At 36.5% G+C, this 27,211-nt stretch overlaps 1 protein-coding gene across 3 annotated transcripts in view; it reads right to left on the bottom strand.

Moving 5' to 3' along the window:
- ARMC8 (armadillo repeat containing 8) overlaps window positions 1-27,211 on the bottom strand; it is a 108,070-nt gene that overhangs the window by 70,232 nt on the left and 10,627 nt on the right. For 2 of the 3 annotated variants that reach the window (XM_030329424.1, XM_030329422.1), the window contains exon 2: window positions 9,295-9,371. The exons of the other annotated variant lie outside the window; for it this stretch is intronic. In XM_030329424.1, coding sequence (XP_030185284.1) covers window positions 9,295-9,371 — 77 coding nt within the window. The remainder of the gene's footprint in view (window positions 1-9,294; window positions 9,372-27,211) is intronic. 3 annotated transcript variants of the gene reach the window in all.

The raw sequence follows: 27,211 nt of genomic DNA, 5'->3' as shown, positions 1-27,211 counted from the left end.
AATCATCAACTTATAGACACTAACTTAGCAGTTTACCATTTACTTTCGTCTTCTTGCCTTCTCTTAATGTGTTCTGTCTATACTAATGTAGCACATCCATTTGTCCAGCAGATATCTATTGAGAGCCTATTTTTTGCCAGGTACCATTCTCTATTCTGGAATTCCCAACAGGAACATTTCCCCAGATTTCTCTCCACTCTTCCTAAACTAAGCAGAAATGAGGTGTCCTTACATTACCTTATAAATGTGTTCCAAGTATCTGAAACCTCACAAAAGTAAATGTTTTTATAGACAAAAGCAAACAAAACCCCCTCCAAAACCAATTTTCCAGTTCTCTTAATAGTTCACAAAAAAGATATGAAGGAGGTAGCTGGTAGTTACAGAGTAAATGCAGACTGAAGAGAATACAATTATTAAAATGGACCAAGGTCTAAAGAAAATAATTCTTGCTGTGGCTTTCGTAAGTAAAATGTATCTATGGTACATAATGAAGAGACCTTAACACCCAGCAAATAAATTCTCATCAGGTGTTAACTATAAAGGGATACTAGAAGATCATTTCTATGAAATAGTTACAACCAAAAGAAATAATCATTAGCATATATACTTATCTGTAGCAGATCTAAATATGGTATAAGATTAAATCTCAGAGCCAGCCAGAGTGTAGCTATTTTCTCTCTCTTCTCCTTATCCCCTCCCTCACACCTTCCTGTGGCTAACTTTACTCATCTTTCAGGTCTGATCATAGATATTCATGTCACTTCTTCCAGGAAGCTTGCCCTGACAACTCCCAGGTCTGGGTTAGGTGTCCCTGCTAGCTACCCTCTATCCTAGCACATTCATTATTTTGTTAGGATAGAGGTCTATTTCCTCTTGGGAGGCAAGAAAGCCAGTATGACCTGAAAATATCAGAGAGGTTACTATCAATGGATCACAAAATGCACCATAGAGAAATCCAGAAATTTCTGTAAAATGCAAACTCACAACTATCATCCAAGATGGGGGCACAAAAAAATTATGCAAACTTATATACTGCCTCGAAGTTTACAAAGGCAGTTTACAAAGGCATATCTATTATTTTATTTAATCTTCATCACAATCTTGAGTAATCTTAACCCCATTTTACTGATGAGGAAGCTAAGAATCAGGTTTGGGGCTTTTCTCAGAGCTCCACATTAAATGATAGAGCCAGTCTCAATCCATGTCTTTTATGTCAAGTGTTTTTTCCATTACCTCCAGCATATCAGGCAATCAGAACAAACTGATCAAAAAGAAGTCAGCTAATGTATTTCCTTTTTCCTCCCGTGTTTCAATTTTACATTTTATACAAGATAAAAGCATTTCTCATTTTAAAGATATCCTTTTCCCAGTAGATCAAAGGAATATATCTCATATATACCAACTTTTTAAAAAATGTTTATTTTTGAGAGAGAAAGAGAGAGTGTGTGCATGCCCAAGTGGTGGAGGAACACAGACAGAGGGAGATAGAGAATCCCAAGCAAGCTCTGTGCTGATAGCACAGAGGGGGCTCGAACTCATGAACTGTGAGATCATGACCTGAGCTGAAATCAAGAGTCGGACGCTTAACTGAGCCACCCAGGCGGCTCTCATTATCTACCAACTTTTAATACTCAAAGGAAAAAATGCCCTACTTATATACTACTGAAATTCAACAATTAAATTTTGAGCTCAGCACTGTGTTAGGCTCTATGAAGAATATGAAAGCATCACATAATGGGATGTTTGAAGAGTTTACAATCTTCTTGGGGAGATAAAAATAACACTAACAATGTAAAGCAGTGCTATATTATAAATCAAGTGTTTATAGGCCTGAGATAAATAGATGATCAGACAAGCTTACCAGGTTTTTAGGCAATGGCAGGAACTAAATGAACTTCAGAAAACGGCCAGGATTTAGATAGTGAATGGGAAGGGCAAATGGAAAAGCCATTCATAGAAGACCATATTGGAAATGAACACATCATATTTCTAGGGCAGGACCAGGAGCCTAGATTAAAAAGAAGTGTCCCTTTAAAGTGGGAATACTAAGCAGAACATAAAGAAAAGTGACAGGGAGAAGAGACAAACTAAAGAGGGATAGATTAAGGAGCAATCAAGTTTCCATCAGAAAAAGCGTGTCAAGGAAGCAGTGACTAATGAAGGTAAGCTGAATGTGGATTGGATGGGAATGCAGATAATACTAGAGTCAAGAAAGGGAACTAAACGGCTGATGCCCTTCCTCTGTGGTCCCATAACTACTACCCTGTACTTATGATTACCACAGCATTCACTAACCAAACTATAGTGGACTGTCTATTTAGCTATCTGACTCCTTCACTAGACTTCTGGATCTTCCAGAGCAATGACTTTATTATTTATTTGTATACACTCTCACCCTATCACAATGCCTAGCACATGGTAGGCACTCAGGAAACGTTTGCTGAAGGAATTACACAATCCTTCCAGATATCAGGTTATGTGAGACTAAGATGGCAGCCACGAGAATCATTAATACAGAGCACATTCTGAAGAAGCAGTTAATAAGATGATTTGATGGGTACAGGAAATCGGATATATATCTTGAGTGACTACTTCAAGTCTGAGTTCCTGGATGCAGAGAACAGTAGGAAGCTTGGAAAATAAGTCCCTTAACAAGACAAAGATCTATCTTGATTTTGGACACAATGAATTGAGGTGAGATAAAAAATATCCAGGTAGAAAGCTAAAAGGTAAGCCTTGGGAATATCCCACTCTTTGAAGATGGGAGAAGAAGCCAATATTAAGATGTTACAAAAATGCATCTGTTAGGGTATGTTCTTAGCTAAAATCTACCTAGAATCTTTTATTTGCCCGCTAATAAATGGACTCAAGAAGCATCTACTTTTACGTGGAGGTTAACCTTTCTACTTCCTTTCTTTAGTCTGAAAGAGATTAATTTTCAGTGTGGAATAGAAAAAGGTTTAAATATTAAACCAACATGTACAGTGCCTACCAGAACTTGTCTAAATTAGAATATTAGGATAGTGATCAAAACCAAGAGAGAAAGTAAACACTGCACTTTGCAGTTAAACAATAAGAAAAAATTTTTAAAAGAACTGGGATCTAGACCTGCTGGGGAAAGTTTTAGTCAATCGGTCAAAACAGCATAAATTTTAAATGAAAACCTAATACCTAAAAACAGAAAATTATCTTTAAAATCATTGAAGGCTGAAACCACAAGCTAAGGATCAAGTATATCATTTTCATTTTGAACCAGTATTACTTTTCACTTACCTGAAGAAGCTCCTGTTTGGAATATTGTACACTCAATTCTTGGTCTAACTGGTATGAAGTAGCCAAAAAAAATACACTGGATACTGAAAACTACAAACTGATATAAACTTTAACCTCCTTCTGAAAACTTCCTGGTCATAAAGACAAAATCACATTTGTGGGTAGCTAGACTAAGGTGACATGGTGAACAACTTACAAAATTATTTGGATTTGCAAAATTATAAACATACTCCCCTGTCCCTGTAATTATAATTATGATGTACTTTTTGGAGAATATAACATGCAAACACCCAAGTATAATAAGCTTTCCATTATCAAGGATGGTTAGGGAGATATGCTCATATTCTAATTAAAGTTACCAGTGCCACATGTGAACTGCCAATTGTAGAAGAATTAGATAACGGGACATTAGATAATATCCAAATTGAAATTATTTTTAACGTAAGGGTTTGATCCAGGAGGCACTTGAGAAATTTACAGTGAACTTCCCATTTTAAGTCAACTGAGGCATTTATTGTGTACCTGCTATACATACAAATTGAACAGAATTGAAAATGGACAGTACTTTAGGTCTTTTTTTTTTTTTAATAAACAAATTATCCTGTTGTGTAGATTTTTTGGAATGTACATGGCATTAGATACAAATCTAATTCACTAGCTCAGAAATTAAAAGTTAACATATTTAACTCTTTGTTTTATCAGTGTGTAGTTACAAATCACCCTACATTCTCTAAAAATGAAGAGTGCAATGTAATAACTGCATTAAAATAAATGCCAGATTTTAGAGCATAATAATAAATCTTTTTAACACATGTAATCATTCCAAAGAACATCAAAAATGTTAGAACATTATAATATGGCAGCAGTAAGTTAAATGTTCTACAAATATGACAAGATATATATACACATATGTATACAAATATACAGCTATTCTTGATATTCAAAATTAACAACACATATATAAACAGCTTACCTATCTGTGCATAAAACTGTATCATCTGATTTAATAATTTCTGGAAAAACTTGCCAACCTTTTAAATAGACTGAATGGTCTCAAAATACATAGGTTTAAACAAATAAGACTTACAGTCATTCCATTTCATTTGGTATATGGTCATTTTTATTTGTCTATAACACTTTTAAAAGTCACTAACAGAACTATTTCTTTTGAATTATCCTAAAACTTATATTTTAATTAAAAACTTCTCAAAATCCAAAGCCTTGATTTTATGAAAGCTCATATCTTTAGCTCATGCAAGGAAAATGGGACATATCTATATTCTACTAAACCAAAGGTACATAATTTCCTGGAACCAGAAAATCAAGTAATCATTACTAAAATAAACTTATATCATCAGCACATTAAAATATGTTGTAAAATAGGGGCTCCTGGATGGCTCAGTTGGTTGAGCATCCAACTCTTGATTTTGGCTCAGATCATGATCTCACAGTTTGTGGGACTGAACCTGTTTGGGCTCTGTGGTGACAGCACAAAGTCTGCTTGAGATTCTCTCTCCCCCGCCTCTCTGCCCTCCCCCCGCTCATGTTCTCTCTCTCAAAATAAATAAACATTAAAAAATAATTAAAAAGGGGGGGGCACCTGAGTGGCTCAGTCGGTTAAGTGTCCAACTTCAGCTCAGGTCATGATCTCACAGTCCGTGAGTTCGAGCCCCACATCGGGCTCTGTGCTGACAGCTCAGAGCCTGAAGCCTGCTTCTGATTCTGTGTCTCCCTCTTTCTCTGCCCCTCCCCTGCTCATGCTCTGTCTCTGTCTCAAAAATAAATAAAAACATTTAAAAAATAATAATGATAATAAATAAAATGCCTCAGAAAATAATTTTTAGAAGTGAATACTTGGTGAAAACCTCCCAACAATTCCACAGTACCCTCAACTGAGTTTAACAAGACATCCAGTCTAGTTTCCCTATTCTATTCAACGTGGAAACTACAAAGCCAGCCAAATTTGCTTATATCATTTTTTGCCTGTCAACACAGGGCCAAGTAGGGATATCTGCTGATCTTTTCCTGGAGATTCACTACTTACTATAAAAACCAGATGAGGTGGTCTTATTTATGAAGTTTTTTTTTTTTTTTTTTAAAGACCACAGTGTTAAGCAGCTTTGACAACCTACATAAAGAGTTGAACAGTTATTCTTCTTAAAATTTTTTTTTTTTTTAATGTTTATTTATTTTTGGGACAGAGAGAGACAGAGCATGAACGGGGGAGGGGCAGAGAGAGAGGGAGACACAGAATCGGAAACAGGCTCCAGGCTCTGAGCCATCAGCCCAGAGCCTGACGCGGGGCTCGAACTCACGGACCGCGAGATCGTGACCTGGCTGAAGTCGGACGCCCAACCGACTGCGCCACCCAGGCGCCCCGAGTTATTCTTCTTCAACTATGAGATTTAATTAACGTGGTTGACCTAATACACTAAAATATCCTTTAACTGTTTTTTAAAGTCATAAACAGATCTCCACACTAGAGGAAACTCAGAACTTGCAACCCAGTATAGTTTATTTGATGTAGCTACTCTGTTGTAGTTGCAGAGGCTACTATTTATGATATATATAACTGACCTCCCTGCTTTCTCTACTCATATCTTACTCCTACCTAATGATCTTCTATTCAGTTAGGCATTTCAAACTTTGCTCTTTTAAGGTTTGCTTCTGTATTCAAACCTTTAATACAATAGGATCATTTAAAATTATGCTAAATATTGTACTACTAACAAAACAGTTATTTCTAGAGAACTCTTCATTTTTCAACAATGAAAACTAAGCACTTCTGTTGCTTAATACTATTTTTCAGAAAGGACATATTCACTAACTATGTAAAATGGTCCTTTATGACGTGGGTTTTCTGCAAAGAAGATCCCTATATGTATGGTGGGCCTATGGCTCTAACACAGCTGAGTCGATTAGTTATACACCATGATGAAAAGTCCTCATTGGCCTTTAATTTCTTCAATTTTCTTTTTCCAGCTCGTATGTTTTATATCTTCACAGTTCTTCTTAAGAAAAATCAAATTTAAAGCTGGAAAAATAAAACTCTGGTTGTCCTATCACTAAAGCTAGTTGTCAATTTTTTTTTTTTTAATTTTTTTTTCAACGTTTATTTTATTTTTGGGACAGAGAGAGACAGAGCATGAACGGGGGAGGGGCAGAGAGAGAGGGAGACACAGAATCGGAAACAGGCTCCAGGCTCTGAGCCATCAGCCCAGAGCCCGACGCGGGGCTCGAACTCACGGACCGCGAGATCGTGACCTGGCTGAAGTCGGACGCTTAACCGACTGCGCCACCCAGGCGCCCCGCTAGTTGTCAATTTTTGAATGTCTTTCCAACTGGTTATTTTGGACGCAAATCTGATTACTTCAGCTTCTATCTTCTCCTTCCCTAAAATTAGGCTACCTTTGATTATTTACACTCTGTGGCTACCTCTCTGCTACCCATCTATTTTGGTCTAGTAATGGTCTCTGTATGACTCAATTATGGCTGTGTAATGTGTCTAAAAAGGAAAAAATCGGTCCTCTCTCTTCCTAAACATCATTTTGGCTCCCCTTTTCTTCTATCAATATTGTACTATTCTGGTATTAAGGTTACTTAATAAAATGTTAAAAAGAGTTCACATTTTATTCTCTTAAGTACAATTAATTTTCAGACAGTGACAAAGTTTAGGACAGAACTGAGTCAGAAAGCATAAATTTTCTCTCTGGAGACAAGGACAGGTTATCAAATCACCCTACACATATCTGTATAAGGCCAGCTCTATTCTGACATAAAGTGAAAAGATTTGGGGTAATCTATGCTTTTCAAATTTTAAACAGATTTTACTATTGTTAAGAAGCAATTGTGTATACTGGAATGTTACCACTTGCATTCTCTTGTCCTAGCCCCTCTCCCTCTTCTGTTAGTTTGAATTGTTTTTATGTTTGTATTTTTATTTTTCTTTCTCTTCTTTGAAAAGAATCATCCTATTTTTGAAGTTGTTTTATATTAGAGTCAATAATGACTAAGCACTTAAGTGCCAATTTGTGGGTATCTACAACATACCAGGCACTGGATTTTTTACCTCTGACTTAATTCTTACAACTTGGCAAAACAGGCATATTACACTCCCTTTACAGATGATGAAGTTGAGGCTCAAGGAAATTATGTAACTTGCCCAAGCACACAGCTAGGAAAGACCTCCACTAGGAAATGTCAAGAATTCAACCTCCTGTTGTCCAACTCCAAAGACCATACTCTTTGCACTCCACGATCCCTCCACAAAAACCTTTCTCATCTATTTCAGCTAACACCTTAGTCTTCAAGACTTGATAACTTTAAGAGGCACTATGGCCATCAAGCTTCACCTTAGGTGGTTCATTATAATATGCTCTTCCCACAATATTTGATGCCTTATTTATCAACTTTCAAGAAGCTATAGTGTTCTTTGATAAATGAGAAATTTCTCAAAGTAACAATTAACACCTAAATTAGCTACTCATTATCAGATACAAGTCAAGATAAAAGACACAGAAATCTTGATTGACAAGATTAGCTTTTCTCCTAAATAACCACTGTAGCAATCATAATAAAAATGATAATAACGTCATCTTCTATCATTCACAGAATACTTAATTGGTCTGATATTTTCAGCTAAACTACTTACTGAACAACCCTAAATAATATCTAGGATTACTAATATACAGAAACTATCTGCCTAAAGAGGAGTATTAATCAAACCTATCCCCACAACTAATCTCTGTGTGTAGGTACAACCCAAACTGATTTATTTAACAAATGGATTTAATACCATTTTTCCTGGCAATAATCAAATTAGTTTACAAAGGGGCTGATTAAATCATTACAAAGTCTCCTAGTTAAGGGGACAAAAGCAAAGTCAACATAATGAGAAAACAAGAACTATAATCTCCTGTTTCTGTAAACTGAGAAAAAGTGAAGATAAAGTGTCAAGTATGCCAGGTGGGTCTACATCCAGCTTCTCACCTTTTCCAGCTCATTTTCAACAGTCAAGCAGCCTTACTCACTTTTATCTTGCCCCCACTTTACAAATCCACATCCCAAGATATGCTTTATACAACGCCCTTTTTGTTGGGGTCAGGGTGGGATGAGGTAGGGGGAGAATTATAATCTGTAGAGATTTTTATAAACAAAGCATCCTAGTCTTTCCATGACTGAGCAAAAGTTAAACTGAAAGTACTATTTGGCTGATAACACTAACAGGGTAAGAGGAGAATAAAGTGATTCATGTGTACTATCCCAAATGTCCTGACCTGTTTTTCTTTTCTCCTTCCCCTGGCCACAGTTCAGGCCTGTGGGCGCTCCATATCTGCCAACCCTAAAAGGAGTCTTAGGCTAGACTTTCTTCTTTAGAAGTCATGTGTTAAGAGCATAATTATCTACTCTTGGGATAGAAAATTCATCTTTCAATCACTTGCAATCTTATCACACTTGTCTGACTTAACTTTTTATTTAAGTATTAAAACCTTGGGCATGTTGCTTAAAAATGTTTTCTCTCATTAAACACTAGGGAATTTTGGAGAAAAGAAGGGCATTTTATCAAGAATTTATTTAACTTTTCTAATGACTGCTTTCTAAATTCTGAGATTTAAAACATCAGTAGGAGAGTCAAGCCTTACAATCAATGAGTTAACCAAAAACAAAACGAAAAACCCTACTGACATTCTCCCAGCCCTTTCCAATTATAAAAGATCATCAATTTTATTCCCTTGCTTTTGCTGTATATTAAAGTCACAAAAGCATTCTCCAAAAAAAAAAAAAAAACAAACATGTTTTAAAATGGTAAAACAGGTATTCCATAAAAAAGTTAACGATGTCAGTTAACAACTATCAGACAACTCTTTACAGTACAATATTAAAGTTATGAATACCAAGGGATCTTTCCAAAATGGAAGAAAAAAGTTCTAATCCTGCATTTTCAGAATTATAATATTTGGCAAATTCAAACACAAAAACAAACAAGACTTTTTGATAGACTCTTAAATACATACTACTTACATGACACCTTGTAGAACTTTCTGGGGATCAGGGTCAAATAGCCTGTCAACATAGTGGCGACTGCTAGCTGTTACTTCCTAGAAAGTGGGGGGAAAAATTATGACATCTGAAGCCATGCAAATCACAAATTCACAGCATCACCCACATCAAACAGCTATTTAATTTAAGGCAGATGCATTAGAATTTCTATAAAAATACTTACTATATTAATCATTCTCAGAAAAGCTTGTGACAAGATAAATAAGATGGGGAAGAGAGAAGATACCTAGTTCTCACTAAAACCGTAATTAGACAGTGAGATCTTTGTGGCGATCCCTGCCAGCTTTGCCAACAGAACTGAGCATAAGTATTAAGAAGCAAGGTAAGTTTCTTAATCAACTGTTGGATGTCACTTTCATATGAACAACAGATAGGAGTATTGCTTCTGTTCAGTACCCACTAAAGGGAGAGAAAATCTGGCTCTCAGCAAGGAAAAAAGGGGAAGCACTTGATAAACAGTCCAAGAAGGGTAGTTCACAGGCAAGAGGAAGACATCCAGTCTGATGCAGAGAAGCTACGATGATAGGAAGCAGACATATGTAAAAACAAAAACAAAAACAAAGGTAAACGAGTTGTCACACTTTCTGTGAGGGATTTATCAAGTCCAACAGAGTTATCTAGTCTGAGATGGCTGAGGCTATGTAGAAAGGGGGGAGTTAAACATAAAGAGCAAGCAGAGACACTTACCTCTTTTTATTTGTACTGTGGAATTTCCTCTATTATATTATTTTCTGTAATACTTTTGGGGGGGGCAATATTTTTTATATTTAATTTTCATTACTTAACTTTTTAAGATTTTCTTTAAGTAATCTCTACACCCAACAAGGGGTTCAAACTCACAACTCCAAGACGAAGATTGTGACTTTAATATACATGCTCTACTGACTGAGCCAACCAGGCACCCCATTTTTTTTAAAAAAAAGAACATACGTTTAAGAACTAGAGAAAAAGGATTTTTGTCCCTTCTGTTTCTTTCTGATGGCTGCTGAAATATGCCCCTGTACTGCCACCCATTCACAATGAATTATCATGGAGAGGAAGAAATACCGCTCCATTTTACCCAGAACCCCTAATCAGAAACAGCTAATTGACAAGACACAGTGCCAGCTTAAACCTCTGAGTCACCAAAAATATCTCTGGAGAAAAACTGCATAAACTCTAATTTCCTGATAGTAGAATTAATTCAAAATCAAAACATTTTTTTCCTATTATGAGCTTGCTACCAAAATATCCTCATAAGCAACCCAAATGCCTACTTTTAGTATGCGCTCCATTTATAAAGAACAAACAGTGGCAGCAAACAAGCAAAACTGATAGAAATACTTGTGCCCAACAGATACCATTAAAGTACCTGCTAACAGGATTTGGTTTACTGAAAATAACAGAATCAGAGAGTTAGAAGGATTCTTAATAAGTATTTGTTCCAATCCCTTAGCTAACAAATGAGGGATGGATCTTTACTCTGATGTGAGATTACCAAAGTTTAAGTAGGGATGCAAACAACAGTACAAATACATCAAAAAATAATATATCAAGAGCAAAATCCAGAGTAAAACTCAAAATAGTATTCCCATAATATAAACAATGAGTTTTGTCACTCCACTTGAACATATGTGCTTCCCTGGGTTTCCAACATTTTAAGTCCTTCTGAGTACCTCAGACCCTTAGTTTCCCTTCTATCCAGGGGCTGATCTTCAGTTTTACTGTTCCTCTTCACGTTCTCTCTCACAGCTCTGGATCTCTTGCCTTTCAATGTGGTTTGGAAAAGGTGCTTGGGTTTAAGACTTGTATCTTAAAAAACTTAAGTTTCACCCACGAACAGCAACTCTCTTTACTACTCTGTACCTGGTTCATTCAATTTTATAAGCACTGAATACCTGCTACATGCAAGGCACTGAGGAAGGCATTGAAGATTTTAAATTTAGCATGGCATGGTTCCTGCCCTCAAGAATTAATTCTCTACTGCAATTGTGTTTACACCTTTATATTCCCTACTAGAATATAAAACAGAAGTAGAAACATATATAGGCAGCACTGAGGAGGGAGTTTAGTAAACTAGGAGAATCTGTGATGAAGGCTTCTTAGAGGAGTTAGTTTTGTCAAACAAATAAGACAAGGGAAGAAAGAATCAGTGTCCCAACACAGTCATAGTGCATATGAAGCCAACACATATATACCATTAGCAAGTACATACCAGTTGCTAGCAGTGAGAAAGAAGGGAGGATAGATGACATCAAGAATGTAAAACACAAAAGGCTAACCAACAGGTGGCCCATAATTGGAGTACAGATTGTCTTTTGGTCACAGTTCTAAGCTAGGTGCCAAAGAAGACACAAAAGGATGTTACAGCAGAACCTTGCATTTAAGGGGCTTGTAATCGAGAAGGGTGTCAGGCATGTACACACACACACACACAAAACAATCCTCTGAGCTAACTAGGTAGCAGTGAGCTAAGGGGATATAGTCACAAATTCAATTTTACTCTGTGCTTTTGCCTAACATATTCATTGATTTGTCTTTATGGGACAGTTCTTTTATTTTACTGCTTCCCTTTATAGACTAGGCACCTCTCCCCTTTCAGCCCTCTTCTCTTTCAAAAAGCAACCTGGAAATTTAAGAATTTGGGAAAGAAGGCAATTGATAAAGATAGTAAACAAACTGGCCAGGGAAAGCTTCTCTAAGAAGGTGATATTTGAGCAAAGACCTGAAGAAGATGAAGGAGTAAGTCATGTAGCCACCCAGGGGTGAAGCTGTTCAGGCAGAGAATGCCAAATGCAAAGGCTCTGAAATTGAAAGTATCTTCTGTGATCAAACAACAGGAGGCCATTATAGGTTGGCGCAGAATGAGTGAAGGAGAAAGCCACACAAAATAAGTTCAGAGAAGAGGGGCCAGATGGTAAAGAGCTACACTGTCCAATATGATGGCCACTGGCCTCATGTGGCTATTGAACATCTGAAATTTGGCTAAGAACTGAACTTTAAATTTCTTTTTCTGGGGGGGGGGGCGGGGAGGAGGGGCAGAGAGAGAGAGAGAATCTTAAGTGTGCTCCATGCTCAGCAAGGAGCCAAATGTGGGGCTCAATCCCACAACACTGAGATCATGACCTGAGCCAAAATTGAGTTGGATGCTGAGCCATTCAGGTACCCTGAATTTTAAATTTTTTAACTTTAATTAATTAATATGTAAAATTTTAAAACCAAGACTGGATTCGGTTATTAGGAAACTTTTAAGAATGTCTGGAACTACTTGGGTATGTATATCTACTTGTTTAACTGTAAACTGTATGAAACCGAAATGCCAATCAAGTATTTCCAATCAAAATTTGGCATCCAAATTGTATAAAATACACACCAGATTTTGAAGACTTGAGATAAAAAAGTAAAATAATTTAATTAATAATTCCTTATGTTGTGTTTTGAAATAAAATTTTAATACATTGGTTTAAGTTAGATACATTAATTTTTTCTTTTTACTTCTAGAGCATGGCTGCTAAAAACTTTAAAATTATATGTGTAGCTTAAATTAGTTTTCCACTGGATAGGGCTGGGATAGAGCCCTGTTAGTCATTGTAAGGATTTTGCTTTTTATGGTTTGAATTGGGACGCCATTAGAGTTTTGGGAAAAGAGAGACATGAACTGACTTGTTTTAAAAGGATCACTCTGGGGGTGTCTGAGTGGCTTAGTCAGTTAAGCCTCTGACTTCGGCTCAGGTCATGATCTCGCAGTTCATGGGTTCGAGCTCCACATCGGGCTCTGTGCTGACAGCTCAAAGCCTGGAGTCTGCTTCAGATTCTGTGTCTCCTTCTCTCTCTGCCCCTCCCCCACTCACACTCTGTCTCTGTCCTTCTCTCAAAAATAAACATTAAAAAATAATAATAAATAAAAAAATAAGTAAATGGATCACTCTGGTTGCAATCTTAGAAACAGACAAATGCATGGAAGGGGATGGAGGACAAAAGCAGGGAGACAAGTGGGAGGCTGTTTCAGTATCAGAAATGCTGTTATTTCAGAGAGATGATGGTAGCCTGGACTAGGACAAGAGTTTTGAAGGTAGTAAAGTTCACTCAGATTCCAGATAAATGTTGAAGTTGAAATGACTATCAAATTGGATATGCTGTCAGAATAGATATGGGCTATGAAAGAAGAGAGGAGCCAAGAGTAACATTTAAGGTTTTTTGCCAGAGTATCCAGAAAGATTTGAGGTGTCAATTAATGAGCTAAGTACGGCTGTAAGTGATGCAGATTTGAGAAAACCAAAAATTCAGTTTTGAATATGTTAGGTTTGAGAATTTTATTAGCCATCCAAATGAGAATGTCAAGTTGGCAGCTGGATATAGGAATCTAGAATTTAGCAGAGAGTAGTGGGCTAGAGATACAAATCAGGGAAGTGCCAGCCTGTTAATGGGATGAGTTCACTAAGGGAGTTCACTTTACCATGGATAAAGAAGCAAGGTCAGAAGAGTGAATGCTGGAGCACCTGGATCAAGAAGAATTCCCCAAATGAGAGAATGTTTCAAGGAGAAAGTAATCAAATATCCCACATATGAATAAAGTACAGCATAAGATGATGACTAGGGCCTGATACAAAAACATGGAAGTCATCAGCAACCTTGATAAGAGCAGTAGAGGCAGACTGGTGAAGCCAATGACCACTTGAAGAGGGCATAAAGGAAAACAGGAAAAGAGGAATTAGAGAAAATACAACTCTTTCAAGGAGTGTCATTTTGCAAAGGAGAGTGAAGAAACAGACTAGTAGCTAGAGGGAGAAGTGGAGTCAGGAGACCATTTTTTTTTAAAGATGGAATTAATTAGAGCATAGTTATTCACTGATGAAAAATCTTTTTTAATTTAAACATTTTTAATGTTTATTTTTGAGAAAGAGAGACAGAGCATCAGCCAGGGAGGGGCACTGAGAGAAGGAGACAGAGAATCCAAAGCAGGCTCCAGGCCCTGAGCTGTCTGCATAGAGCCCAATGTGGGGCTCAACCCCACGAACTGTGAGATCATGACCTGAGCTGAATGAAGTAGGACACTCAACCAACTGAACCACTCAGGCGTCCCTGGAAACTTTTTTAATAGAGAAAAAATATGCTGCAATGAGGCAGCAGGAGAACTTTTGGAGCAATGTTCATGAATAATTGAGAGGGAACAAGATTTACTGACCAAGTAGAACATGGAACGTATAATAACTAGAGAGAATTAAGAAGATGGATATGGCAGTGAGCGCTTGTGGACATGGTCTCTAATTACTCCTATTTTTTGAGAGTAAAAAATGGTGAGAGTGGGTGGGGACATGGGTGGTTTGAAGAAAGGAGGAATAAGAAACCGAATGGGCCAGGAAAATGTACCAGGATTGCCAGGCAGCACTAACCTTCTTGAGGTTCATAATTATGAATTTAAAGTATGACCAGTCAGCATGGCTCTTTTTTCCCCAGCAACATTAAAATGTACAGAAGTAGGCATGAAAAATAGAGCTGAATTTAACCAGGGTTGGAATTTCATCACACAAGGATGACAAAGCTAGGGGAAGGGGTCAGCTGAGTTGAAGATATATACAAAGTTGTGATTGTAATGATGGATCTACTGAAGGCCAGTGAAAGAATGGTAGGACTAACAGACTCTAGATAACAAATGGACTCAAGGATTGTTGACAATGGTGCAGTGGAAGGAGTGGCTTGGAAGGACAGAAGGTGGTGGCTAGGATACCCGAAATTGAGATTATGGACGAACTTTAGTTATCAAGTCAAGGTCTAGGAAATGGCCATGGGAACAAGTACCTCAAGGCAGGATGGAGGATATGGTCATTGGGGAAGCCTACAGCTTAATAAAAATTATCTACATAGGCAATGAAATTTTCATATTTCCATAAATCATCACACAAGTAGTTCTAGAGAAAGTGACCGTGAGCTACGAGCTAAATCTTAAAGAAATGAAGGAGAATGAGCCTATAGATGCACAACAAGGTAGAGTCAGAGAAGATACAGATCAGGACTATTTAGAGAAAAGGGAAAGACAGGGGTCTGAAAAGAGCAATGAGGAGCAAGTCTATATCCATCTCTAGAAATAGAGGGATATCAAAGACATGGAAGGAAAAACAGCCACCAGCTGAAGTTTACAAAAGAAAGCTGGGAAAAAGTGTCACCAGAGGAACTCCCAGGTCAGTCTAAACAAAAAAGATGAAAGAAATGTTCAGAGAAGCAGCAGGAGAAAGACCAAGGGATGTGGATAGAAAACTAAAAAGACAATTATATGGGCATACGGAATGACCCTAGACACCTGGACTTTTTGTGGTAGTTAATGTAAACAGATATAAAGAGCTTAATCCTGATGATCTCAAGGGAAAAAGAAGTGTGGCTGATACTGGGGAGGAGTGGAAAGAGCTTTGGGGCTCTTCTTCATTCTTGCCAACAACAGTGCAGGGAGGGACAGTTTGATCTGGGCACTCCTTATTTACTCCAGAAATAGGAGAAGCACTGGGGTTCCTTCTTCCCTCCTGCCCATAGAGATAAGAGGATTAGGAGGGTTTCTGATGTCCTGTCCTTTCAAGATGTGACTTCACTTTCAATTCAAAACACCAATGCCCTTTTAAATTGCTTCCTGTAACTTCCGGTAGCTAAACACATGGTGAATCTTCCATTCCTCCAACTGACCGAGTGAATGTGCCAAGCAGCCAACTAAAGCTCAGGATACAGTCTGTGCCCATAAAGGAGAGCAAAGCTAGCCAGGGTCAGACTGTGACCTCCGCGATTTGGCACAAGGCTTCAAACAAATGACCTAACAAGTCCTTAAAAGCTGGATCTGAACTCATTTTATGCATTCAAAGCTGCAGTAAAGCTACTACAAATGTATATATAAAACCCCTGTTGCATTTTATACTTACTAGCACTCCCTGAAATTATATTACATGAAAAGGTACATGGGTACCTTTAGCAGAAAGTTTGTAGATACCAAATTTGTGAATCAGAGTTAATTCTAAGAAGAGTTGAATCCACCGTGTGTACAAACAGGTATTAATCATTAAAAAGAAAGAGAAGCCTGAAGCAAATTTCTTTTTGTAGGAAAACAAAAACAGAAACAGGTAATAAGTTGCATTCCATTATGGAGAAGTACTAAGGAAAGCAATCTCCCTTTTATTAGGGTGACCTATTATGACAGACAGCCTCTAAGATGGCCCCCAATGATACCTACCTCCCGGTATTCAAACCCTGTGAAATGTGTTCCCTTGAGTGAAGACTGGACTTAGTAACTTGATTCTAGCCAACAGAATGCAGTGGAGGTGACGGGATGTCATTTCAGAGTTGGGGGTGTGTGTGTGTGTGTGCTGTGCCATGCTGTGCTATGGAGAGGCTCACATGGAATGGAACTGCAGGAAGCCCCTAGCCGTCGGCCAGCAAGGAACTGCAACTGCCCACATGGAACTAAATCCTGCCAATAACCATGTGAGTGAGCTTGGAAATAGATCCTCCCTCAGTTGAGCCTTCAGGTAAAACATGGTTCCTCCTAACACCCTGACTGCAACCTCTCAAGAAACTTTGGGGCAGAGGTACTGACTAAGCCACACCTGAATTCCTGACCTACAGAAGTTGTGAGATAATGAATATAAGTTTTAAGCAGCTAAGTTTCAGGGTAATTTGTTACACACTACAATAAATAATACACCTTCAATTTTTTCATCCAAAATAGGATAATTTTAAACAGTGAACGAGAGCACTATTACTCGTTATCACAAAGTAACAAACATAAATGAAGAGCGCTAGAAACAAAGTAGGCTGTACGATCATCCTACTTTTAATCCTTCTTTAGTAGTACCTAAGAAGAAAAACTTAGAGATACCTCAGAAAACTGGCCAGACAATCCTGAAAAGGCAAACTAAAACAGTCTCTAATTACCCTTCTGAATAAGACACAGACAAGGCACTTTCTCACAGCACTGCTGAAGCCTATGGGTAATCACAGAAGACATTTTTCTGCTGCCTCTCTGAAGCCTTTCAGTCTGCCCCACCCAGCTGCCACACTCTCCAGCTGCCTTGCTGAAGCCAGCGGACACACAATCCACACAGGGAACATCTCATTGCCTGGCCCTGATGACCAAGAAGGGTGGCTTTCCAGAGCTGCACAGGACTATACAACTGGATAGAGAGCTCCTGGCAGGCCACCACCCCCAGGACACTGCAGAGACAGAAAGAAGACAAATACAACACTCTTCATGTGAAAAAAGCCTATTTGCTTGGCATAGAGCTTCAGCCTGAAGGCCAGGCATCAAATTTCCCACACACTAGAGGCTAAAAAGGCACTCCCAGGGAGACAACATACTTGTCCACCACCTGAGCCTTGGGCTCAGCAAAACTCCCCAGTAATGAGTTTATACACTTGCCTGGAGCCCAGACTTTTGCAACTGTTGCCCTAGGGACACCTCTAGATCCTATGGTTTGGAGGTCCACAGGAACTACAAATGTAGCCCCACAGGACTGCATATATTTGCACAGTTGAAAAACTGCTGCCTGAAGGTCTGGCTTCCAATCAGCCTGAAACTAGGTGCTAAAAGAGATTCCTTCTCTTGGATTGCTCACAGGTCTTGGCACATCCTCAATAACGGGGCTTATCAAGAATAAATCAGGCAGTTTAAACAATCACAAAAGTACAAGAGACAACCAAGAGCTAATCAAGGTTGAAGGATAAGGATCAGAACCTACATAAAACCACTCCTTCAAGACTGAGAAAGGTAGCTGTTTTGCCTGACAGAAACAAGCGCAGATAATCAAACAAAATGAGGAAACAGAGAAATATGTTCCCAACAAAAGACGACAAAACCTCAGAACAAGACCTTAATGATATGGAGGCAAGGAATCCACCTGGATAAGGAATTCAAAATAATGGTCATAAAAATGTTCATGGAACTTGGAAGAATGGATGAACATAGTGAGAACTTCAACAAAGCCAAAGCACCAAAGAAAAGTCACAGGGCTAAAGAATACAATAACTGAACTGAAAAACACACTGGAGAGGTGCAAACAGCAGACTGGATGAAGTAGAAGTACACATCAGTGAGCTGGAAGATAAATCAATGGAACTCACCCAAACAGAGCAGCCAAAAGAAAAATAATCTTAAAAAATGAAAATAAGGGATCTCTGGAACAACATCAAGTAGAATAACATTTGCATTATAGGAAGTCCAAGAAGAAGAAAATACAGATAAAGACACAGAAAACTTACTTGAAGAAATAATGGCTGAAAATTCCCCTAAACAAGGAAACAGACATCCAGGTCCAGAAAGTCTAGAGAGTTCCAAAGAAAATGAACCCAAAGACAGCCACACTAAGACATATTATAATTAAAATATCAGAAGTTAGAAATAAAGAATCTTTTTTCCTTTTTGTTTTTGAGAGACAAAAGGAGCATGAGCAGGGGAAGGCGAGAGAGAGAAACTCGAAGTAGGGTCCATGCCCAGCTCTCAGCCCAGAGTGGGGCTTGATCCCACAATGTGAGATCGTGACCTGAGCCCAAATCAAGAGTTGATCAACCGAATGAGCCACAGAGGTGTCCCAAAAGAGAATCTTAAAAGCAGCAGGAGAAAAACAAATTGCTATGTTCAAGAGAAATCCCATAGGCTATCAGATTTCACAGCAGAAACTTTGTAAACCAAAAGGGAGTGGCTTGATATAGTCAAAGGGCTGAAAGGATAAAAACCTCCAACCAAGAATACCCAGCAAGATTACCATTCACATTTGAAGGACAGTTTTCCAAACAAACAAAAGCAAAAAGAGTTTATCACTATTAAACCATCCTTACAAGAAATTAAAGAGACTTCTTTAAGCTAAGAAAAAATGACACTAATAACAAGAAAACATACAAAACTAAAAATTCTTACTGAAAAAGGTAAATAAACATATAGTAACAGTAGTGGATTAATCACTTATAAAACTAAGATGGTTAAGATAAAAATTGGTAAAATTAACTAAAACTACAATAATTAGTCAAGAGATACTAAAATAAAAAGATGTAAAAAGGGGCATAAAATGTACGGTGAGAGAAAATAAAATTATAGTTTTGTAATGTATTCAAATTTAAGTTGCTATTAACTTAAAATAGACTATTACATACCCAAGACAATATGTGTGAATTTCACGGTAACCACAAAGCAAAAAACTTACGGTAAACACACAAAATGAGGGGGCACCTGGGTGGCTTAGGTGAGTATATGGCTTTGACTCAGGTTGTGATCTTGCAGTTTGTGCGTTTGGGCCAGCATTGGGCTCTCTACTGTCAGTGCAGAGCCTGCTTTGGATCCTCTCTCTCCCTCTTTATCTGACCCTACCCCAATTGTGTTCCCTCTCCCTCTCTCAAAAATAAATAAAACATTAAAAAAAAATTTTTAATGCACAAAATAAGAAAGAAATCTGAACACTAAAGAAAGTCATCAAACCACAAGGGAAAAGAGAAAAAGAAACAAGGACAGAGAAGAACTAAAACACAGCCAGAAAACAATGAACAAAATGGCAAAAAGTACATACCTATCAATAATTACTTTAAATGTAAATGGACTAAATTCTCCAACCAAAAGACATAGAGTGGCTATATAGATTTTTTTTTTTTAAAGGACACATCCATACCTTGCCAACAAACGACTCAATCCAGAAGGACAAAAACACACAGAGACTGAAAGTGAAGGAATGGAAAAAGATATTCCATGCAAATAGAAAAAGAAAACCAGTGTAGTGATTCTCTTATTAGACAAAATAGACTTCAAAACAAAGACTGTAATAAGGGACAAAAAGAGGCACTACAAAATAATAAAGAGGTCAATCCAACAAGAAGATACACCATTTATAAATATATATTCACCCAACAGAGAAGCTCCAAAATACATACAAATATAAATAAAAGGAGAAAAAGATAGCAAAACAATACAAATAGGGGATTTTAACACCCCCTCCCCTTGCCTTAAATCAATGGATTGATCATCCAGAGAATCAGTAAGAAAACATTGGTCCTGAATGACATATTAGACCAGATGGACTTAATAGACATATACAGAATATTCCATCCCAAAGCAGCAGAATATACATTCAAGTGCACATGAACATACTTCAAGATAGCTCACGTTAGGCTACAATACAAGACTCAATTTCAGGAAGACTGAAATTATATGTAAAGCATCTTTCTGACCACAATGGTATGAAACTAGAAATCAATTAGAAGAAAAAAACTGGAAGAACTACAAATACATAGAGATTAAACATGTCACTGAACAACTATTGGGTCATAGAAGTAATAAAAAATACCTAGAGACAAATGTAAACAGAAATACAACATATCAAAATCAATCAGATGCAGCAAAAGCGGTTCTAAGAGAGAAGTTCATAACAATACAGGTCCACCTCAAGAAACAAGAGAATCTCAAATAAATAACTTTATACTAAAGGAACTAGAAAAAGAACAAAGCCCAAAGTTAGCAGAAGGAAGGAAATAATAAAGATCAGAGTGGAAATGAATGAAACAAAGACTAAAAGACAATAGAAAAGGTTGACAAAATTAAGAAACAGGTCTTCAAAACGATAAACAAAATGGACACACTTTTAGTTGGACACACCAAGAAAAAAAGAGAGAAATTCAAATGAAATTAGAAATGAAAAGAAGCCAAGTTACAACTGATACCACAGAAACACAAAATCATGGGACTACTATGAACAATTATATGCCAACAAATTAAACACAGAAGAAATGGATAAACTTCTAGAAATTTAAAATATTCCAAGACTGAATCATGAAGAAATAGAAAAGCAGAATAGACTGATTACTAATAAGAACATTCAATTAATAATCAAAAACCTCCCAACAAACAAAAGTCCATGACCAGAGAGCTTTACTGGTGAATTTGAGAAGATTTAACTCAAAGATTTAATATGATTCTTCTCAAACTCTTCCAAAAAACTCAAGAGGAGGAAAAGCTTCCAAACCCATTTTATGAGACCAACATTACCCTGATACCAAATCTGGATAAGGACACCCCAAAAAAAGAAAATTACAGGCCCAACATCCCTGATGAACACAGATGCAATAATCCTCAACAAAATATTACCCAACCAAACTCTACAATATATTAAAAGGATTATACATCATGATCAAATGGGATTTACTCCAGAGATGCAAGAATGGTTCAACATCCAATAATTAATGTCATACATATTAAAATTAAAGATAAAAATTACATGACCATCTCAATATATGCAAAAAAACATTTGACAAAATCCAACATCCATTTATTTAAAAAAAAAAACAAAAAAACCTCTAATATTGGTTATATAGGAAACATGCTTCAAAAATACTAAAGGCGATACATGACAAACCCACAGCTAAGATCATACTCAGTGGTGAAAAGCTGAAAGCTTTTCCACTAAGATCAGGAACAGAACAAACAGCCAATTCTTTCCACTTGTATTCAACATTGTACTGGAAGTCTTAGTCACAGCAATTAGGCAAGAAACAGAAATAAAAGGCATAATATTAGAAAGAAAAAATCAAAACTGTCACTACTTGCAGGCAATATGATACTATATATAGAAAATCCATAGATTCCACTAATAAACTATTAAAACTAATAAATGAATTCAGTGAACTTGTGGGATAAAAGTAATAAAAATAATGAACTATCAGAAAGAAAACAATCCCAATCATAAGTGCATCAAAAAAGAATGAAAACTTTAAGGCATAGATGAAAGAAACTGAAGATACAAGTATTCTGTGCTCATCAAGTGGAAAAATCAATATTGTTAAAATATCCATATTACCCAAAGCAATCTACAGGTTCAATTCAATCTCTCAAAATTCCAAGGACATTTTTCATAGAACTACAACAAATAATTCTAAATTTTGTATGGAACCACAAAAGACCCCAAAGAGCCAAAACAACCTGGGGGGGGGGGCGGGAAGGGAAACTAAGAGTTATCATGTTCCCTGGTTTCAAATTATACGACAAAGCTTTAGTAATCAACACAGTACGGTAACAGCACAAAAACAGACACATGTATCAACAGAAAAGAGCCCAGAAATAAACCCAATTCTATGTGGTCAATTAACTTCTAACAAAGAGTCAAGAATATACAGTGGGAAAGGACAGTCTCTTCAACAAATCATGTTGGGAAAACTGAACAGCTACAATACAAAATAATAAAAATGGACCACTATTAAAAAAAAATGGAACACTATTTTACTGTATACATAAAAACAACTCCAAATAGATTAAAAACTCAAATGTACAACCTAAAACCATAAAACTCCTAGAAGAAAACATAGGTGGTTAAGCTCCTTGACAATGGTCTTAGCAATATTTTTTATATCTGACTCCAAAGGCAACAGAAAAAAAATCAACAATAAACATATATGAATACATCATCCTAAAAAGCTTCTACACAGCAAAGGAAACAAAAAGGCAACCTACTAAATGAGAAGATATTTGCAAATCATATATTCTATCAAAGGTTAACAGCCAATACATACAAAGAACTCATACAATCCCGTAACAAAAAAAATCCAATTAAAAAATGAGCAGAGAATCTGAATCGGTATTTTCCTAAGAATACACACGATGGACAACAGGCATTATGAAAAGATACTCAAAATCATTAATCATCAAGGAATGGCAAATCAAAACTAAAATGAGATATCACCTTACAGCTATCAGAATGGCTAGAATAAAAAACAAGAAATAACCAGCGTTGGCAAGGATGTGGAGAGAGGGAATCCTTGTGTACAGATGGGAATGTAAATTGGTGCATCCACAATGGAAAAACAGTATAAAGGTTCCTCAAAAAACTAAAATTAGAGCTACCACATAATACAGCAATTCCACTACTGGGTATCTAGCTGAAGAAAATATAAACACTAATTCAGAAAGATATGTGCACCCCTATGTTCACTGCACCATTATTTACAATAGCCAAGGTATGAAAAAAAACTAAGTGTCCATTAATGTACGAATGGATAAAGAAGATGTAGTATATATAACTGACCCTTAAACAACAAAGGTTTAAACTTCATAGGTCTGCTTATGTGCAGATTTAAGGTACTATAAATGTATTTTCTTCCTTATGATTTTAATATTTTTTTCAAGCTTACTTTATTATAAGAATACAGTATATAATATATACAATACATGTGATATTTGGCTGTTGATGTTATCAGTAAGTCTTCTGGTCAAAACTATACTAGTAGTAATTAAGTCTGTGGGGAGTCAAAAGTTATATGTGGATTTTTGACTGCATGGCAGTTGTGTCCCAACCCTCATGTTGTTCAAGGGTCAACTATATATACTATGGAATATTACTCAGCCACAAATGAGAATGAAATCATGGCATTTGTGACAACATGGATGGACCTTGAAGGTATTATGCTGAGAGAAGTCAGAGAAAGACAAATACTGCATGTTTTCACTTATATGTGGAATCTAAAAAATGAAACAAAACAAAATAAAACCAAGACTCACAGATACAGAGCATACATTAATGGCAGGGGCGGGGGGGTGGGGGGGAGGAGACAGGGGACCACATGGCTAAGGGGAATCAATAAATACACAGTTTCAGTAATAAAACATATGTCATGGGATGTAATGTACAGTACAGATCATGGGAAATAGAGTCAATAACACTGTATTAATTTTGTTAGGTGACAGATGGTAACTAGACATATTGTAGTGACCATTTCACAATGCATAGAAATGTCAAAACGCTATGTTGTACACCAAAAAGTAATATTAATACTGTATGCCAATTATGCCTTAATAAATAAATATAAATCCCCGTCACTTGGAAAAAAAAAATTCTTAAGGAAGGGTTTTGAATGTCGAATTACTAAATTCCAGACTTACCACATACGGGATTTAACTTAAAAATTAAGAGAAATAAAATTGTTCCACTGCTGTTTTACAACTTGAAGTAAAACAAGGAGTTTATTAAACAATGAAGACTAACAGTGTTAATAAGAAAATATCAAGCTATTTTATTTTGTTCATTAAAGTCTTGCTGTATGTACATTTCATTAAAATATAATGTTCTTTATTTCTAACATACTCAAGCATTGTGTGGCAGGAAGAACAAATGATCTGGCATTTGAAGACTTGGGTTTGAGTCCTCATTCTACTACTTACTAGCCTTATGACTTGGGCAAAAATAAAAATTTGAGACCATTTCTTCAATTATAAAATGGTGACATTACGACATAGCTCAGAGTGTGAAACAAATGTAAAGGTACCACACAAATAAGATTTCAGGGAAATTCTATTTTCATATAAAAAAAGATAATTGCTTTAACAAGTATACTAATGATTCTCTTGATTATTTATCTTCATGATTAAAGTCTAACTATCCAAAGATACCCTTTTTCTTTTCTTTTCAAACATATCTTTTACCTGATGCCTTTTTCCCAGAGCACGCTAAGTACTCAGCAAGAAATAGGCATCTGAGTGCTAAACTTAAAAATCTAAACTTTCATTATTTGAGATTTTTAAAAACCATTAAAATGTATAAAAGTAATAATCTGTAATAATCTTCCATGATAACTTTAAGTGTTATGATGGACTCAGAGAGAATATAACAGTTAAGAAAACCAATACATAGTTCAAGAAGTAATCAATTTACAGTGTTCTTTCTCCCATACAACCAACCCAGAAGAAAAAGGGAAATAAGTATTTTATAATACCTGTTATTTGTTTATGTTACAGTTTACAAAATATTTCATATCTATTTTCTCATTTAAATCACGTGATCTTTAGAAATTAAAACGTAACGATTCTCAAAGGGAAATTCTGATCCCTAACATATGAATGTTTAAACTAGTAATTGCCAACAAAACAAACAAAACCCTAGTAACTGCCAATCAAATTTAACATCTCAATTATCCCACAAACTACCAGGAACTTCAAGATAAAATTGCTTTCATAATCTTCATCATTCAGCACTGTAAGGATAAATCTTGGTTTGGGGGAGAAATCAAAGAAACACAACTAAAAATATAGGATGTTTGAATTCCATAAAGATCCCATTTAAAACCTATTTCAGGCTGAAATCCAATATATGAAATATTCAATTTACCCTTGCATTATGCTAGGTGCTGGTAATAGATAAAACAGAGTCCCTTACCCAAAAGGCATTCACAGTACAGAAAAGAAACATATATGTAACTTACGAGTGTAACTTACAGGATCAGTGCAATAAGTGGATACAAGATAAAGTTGAAGATATAATTAACTGAAGTACTGAAGTTAGGGGTGGAATGGGAGGTGATGTCTAAGCAGTGAGGATGATTAATCTGAAAAACTAGTCTTTTTTTCCTCCCTTTTCACCTAGCAAAATAATACAAGAACTCTAGGTGGAGAGCACAATACACGCACAAGAGAACATGGTGTGTTCGAAAAATGCAATTTAGTATTATGATATAGTATACACTTGGGAATTCAAAACAAAGCTGAAGTTGCACCCTTTAATTCAGTCAACAAATATTTAAACAACTATGCAGGCACTTTTCTTCTAGGCAATAAACAAAGACACACCTCCCCAAACTCACCTTTGCAGAGCTTCAGCAAGGGGAGAAAGATAAAAAGCAAAGAATGTAATAAATAAGTGATACAGATTAGAGGACTATACACAATATGGGGGAAAATGTTTAATAGCACATTTTATTTCCATGTCCTTATACTATACACTCTCACAAGCAGGTGGGAGGAAAAAGGGCAGGAGAAAAAGAGGGAGATACACACACCACTCAAAAAGTCCCATGTTCTCTGCAGTTCTAAACAGGAACAGCACTATTCCCTAAGATACATTTTATAAATCCATGTAAGTGATTTTGGCTGTCAAAATGACAACAGGTGTCACTGATATCTAGTAGGCAAGGACTCAAGATGCTGGCTGGATGTTCTGCAATGTGTGGGGCAATGGACCCACATCCAAAAGACTTTCCACTGTGCAGTCATGTAGGCAAAACAAAATTTTAAAAATTAATTATCTGAGGGGTCCCTGGGTGTCTTAGTCAGTTAAGCGGCCGACTCTTGATTTCAGCTCAGTTCATGATCTCACTGTTCAAGAGTTCCAGACCCATGTTGGGCTCTATGCTGACAGCATGGAGCCTGCTTCGGATTCTCTCTTCCTGTCTGCCTCTCCACTGTTCTCTCTCTCACTCTATCAAAATAAATAAATCAGCTTTAAAAAAAATCGGAGTCTAGAATCTAACTCAATTTTGCATATAAACACAAAATATGTTCTGTATTTTACAGTACAATCATTTTCCCATATGAATAAGGAAAAGGTTGTACTTTGTCTTGTTAGGAACTTTACCAAAAAAGGATCATTGCAGAAAGTCACATTAAAAAAAAAATAGACAATTCTTTCCTAATTTTGAGAGCAAAAAATCTGTCCATCTGGGCCAATACAAAAAAAAAAAAAAAAAAAAAAAAAGAAGAAGAAGAAGAAAGAAAATCATCAACAAAGACTGACCTTTTCCTTGCAAATGGGTATCATGCCCTTCCCATGTATCCCAAAATTCCCACTTACCTCCAAATCAAAAAAAAAAAAAAAAAAAAAAAAAAAAAAAAAAGAAGAAAAAGCCCAAGTACTATTTAAAAAGATTTTGGTGTTTTGTTGTTGTTTTCTTTTAATTTTTGAATTCTGGTAAACCTCTGGCCCCATTAGAACTCAATGAGATTCTCATCCAAATTCTTTCACACCTGTCATATAGTATTTTTGCAACTATTTTTATTTTATTTATTTTTTTTAATCATGGGATTCATACTTTGGTGTTTCTAGAGGTTCGCAGCATTTCTCTCCCCCCAGATGAGAAATCTAGTTTGGCTGGGTCCTATCTGTGTAGAACGTAACATAATTATGAC

Source organism: Lynx canadensis, chromosome C2, assembly GCF_007474595.2.
Source record: "Lynx canadensis isolate LIC74 chromosome C2, mLynCan4.pri.v2, whole genome shotgun sequence".
In the NCBI taxonomy this organism is placed as follows: Eukaryota; Metazoa; Chordata; class Mammalia; order Carnivora; family Felidae; genus Lynx; species Lynx canadensis.
The sequence above is the reverse complement of the archived record's forward strand: the minus strand, read 5'-3'. Positions and strand labels throughout refer to the sequence as shown.